Source organism: Gavialis gangeticus, unplaced genomic scaffold (assembly GCF_001723915.1).
Source record: "Gavialis gangeticus isolate Ggan-Ray unplaced genomic scaffold, GavGan_comp1, whole genome shotgun sequence".
NCBI lineage: Eukaryota > Metazoa > Chordata > Crocodylia > Gavialidae > Gavialis > Gavialis gangeticus.
Window position 1 is genome coordinate 51,689,566 of NW_017729034.1, and position 2,279 is coordinate 51,691,844.

At 44.1% G+C, this 2,279-nt stretch overlaps 1 protein-coding gene across 2 annotated transcripts in view; it reads left to right on the plus strand.

The window, feature by feature from the left end:
- Positions 1-2,279, plus strand: part of ARID4B (AT-rich interaction domain 4B) — a 185,908-nt gene that overhangs the window by 106,513 nt on the left and 77,116 nt on the right. For both annotated transcript variants that reach the window (XM_019527131.1, XM_019527132.1), the window contains exon 8: positions 1,538-1,617. In XM_019527131.1, the coding sequence (XP_019382676.1) occupies positions 1,538-1,617 (80 nt within the window). The remainder of the gene's footprint in view (positions 1-1,537; positions 1,618-2,279) is intronic.

The following is a 2,279-nucleotide window of genomic DNA, read 5'->3' on the forward strand; positions in this document are numbered from 1 at the left end:
TGGGTGCTGCACTTCAAGAGGGATGTGGACAACATGGAGAGGGTCCAGAGGAGGGCTGCTCGCCTGATCGGGGGCAGCAGGGCAGGCCCTACAAGGAGAGGCTACAGGACCTGAACCTGTTCAGCCTCCACAAGAGAAGCCTGAGGGGGGGGATCTAGTGGCCTGTTAAAAACTAATCAGAGGGGAGCAGCAGGCACTGGGGGACTCCCTGTTCCCCCAGGCACTACCAGGAGTGACTAGAAATAACAATCACAAGCTAGCAGAGGGTAAATTCAGATTAGACATCAGGAGGTGCTACTTTACGGTCAGGGCAGCTAGGATCTGGAACCAACTTCCAAGCAAAGTGGTGCTGGCTCCTACCCTGGGGGTCTTTTAAGACAAGGCTAGACAATTACCTTGCTGGGGTCGTTTGACCCCAGTACTCTTTCCTGCCATGGCAGGGGGTCGGACTTGATGATCTGCTCAGGTCCCTTCCGACCCTGCTAACTATGAAACTCATGCTCTTTGTCGTGGGTTGGCTGCCTGTTTGTTACCAAATTGATTTCTGGGTTCACTTTTTAACCAGTTAAGTCCAAAGTGGCCTTAGATCTGTCTGCTTCAGAGACTGTCTTCCCCTCTACACTTTTCTAGGGTGGTCACTCTTTGGTATGAGAGAGGTGGTGATTAACAGGGCCAGATACATTTGGGAATTCTTCCCCCTTACCAGACCCATACAGGCCAAAGTTTGTCTGCTTTTAGGGTGTTTTGTGGGGGGTCAGCCTTTGCATATAAAGAAACAAGGTTTGGGGAGAGCTGGTTGTTTATGCTTGAGTAGAAGGGTCAGGAGTCTATGGCCTGCAGGCTGGATCCGGCCTCCAAAGGGGTTGGATCTGGTCGGCATTTTACTAAGGATGTGCCAGTTCCCCAGCCATTTGATCCAGGGTCTGGTTTGCTAATGGTGCACCAGTGGCCTCCATCTTCTCCAGCCTGCTGCTAGATTCTACATGGAGGGCTGCTGTTCCTTTCTGCAGCCTCTGCTCACCCTTGCTGGGTTTGACCAGAGGGGAATGAGGTCAGCGTGCTGGCTGAGTTGTAAGCTGAGGCCCATATTTGCAAAAGGTTGCTGAGCCCTGCTTTAGGACTAGTGGCTAATTAATTTCTGTTATATTTATGTTTTCACTGGGTTTTTTATTTACTGTATGTCTAAAAGTTTGTCATAGATGCTCAGTGTATTAGTTTTAGAGGAAAACCCCCCCAGTGAATTAAACATATTGGTAAGAAGAACCTATCTTATGATTAGATTCCATTATAAAAATATCTTACTATGGTTCTCATCCTTTTAATATTTATACACATGAAACAGTAATCTCCTGAGAAATTATTCATAGGAGTGGTCCCTAAAGGTAAAATCCTGAGAGCTGTTCAACAATCTTAGCTCTCACTGAAGTCATTTGGACTTAAGGAACCTAGCTTGATTAACCTCTTAAGCCATCCCTAAAATTGTTATAAATGTTCTATACATTTTTTTTTTTACATTGTCTTTGTAATCTTTTTGCAGGTGGTTTGTCCAGATTGTAGTGACGATATTGCAGTGAAAAAGGACAATATTTTAGTCCGTTCTTTTAAGGATGGCAAATTGTGAGTAGAAACATACAAATTCTCAGTTGAAAAAAATATTCACTTCTGCGAAATAAGGGCTAAAGCAGATAAAGCACTTTTCATTATTACACCAGCCTTACTCAAAACCTTACTTTTCTAAGGTTTAGAAAATTTGAAAGTAGATCACATATATAGTACCCTTATTCTCAGTTGTCATGGGGTGTCCTATGGCATCCATCTGGATTGTTGTCATTTTAAATTACCTTGTTATCAGTTGGCTATATGGTATTGCAGACAAGAACTGAGCTGCTGTGTGGCTTTGGAAAACAGTTTTAGAGTCTTGCTGCTTTGGTTAAAAGACAGTCTTGTTTTAGAGAAGGTTTTGTAGTTCCAGAGATACTAAGAAAGAAGTAAGAAGCGGCTGTGAAAATAAGTAACTTCTGAAAAATTTTAAATTGAACATGCTTTTTGGAAAGTTTCAAAGGGCACGTCTGTTTGTCCATCTGGCCCTTTAAACTGTTTCAAAGGTGCTTGGAAACTAGGGGTGCACCGATAAAGATTTTGTGGGCCAATGCCAATGGCCGATTATTAACCAGCCATATTGACCCATACCATCCAATAGCCGACTTATGGGAATGCAACACTGCAACTTCGAGAGCAGTGTCCAGCTAGTAAATCTGTGGGGGGGATGGGGTGGGGGG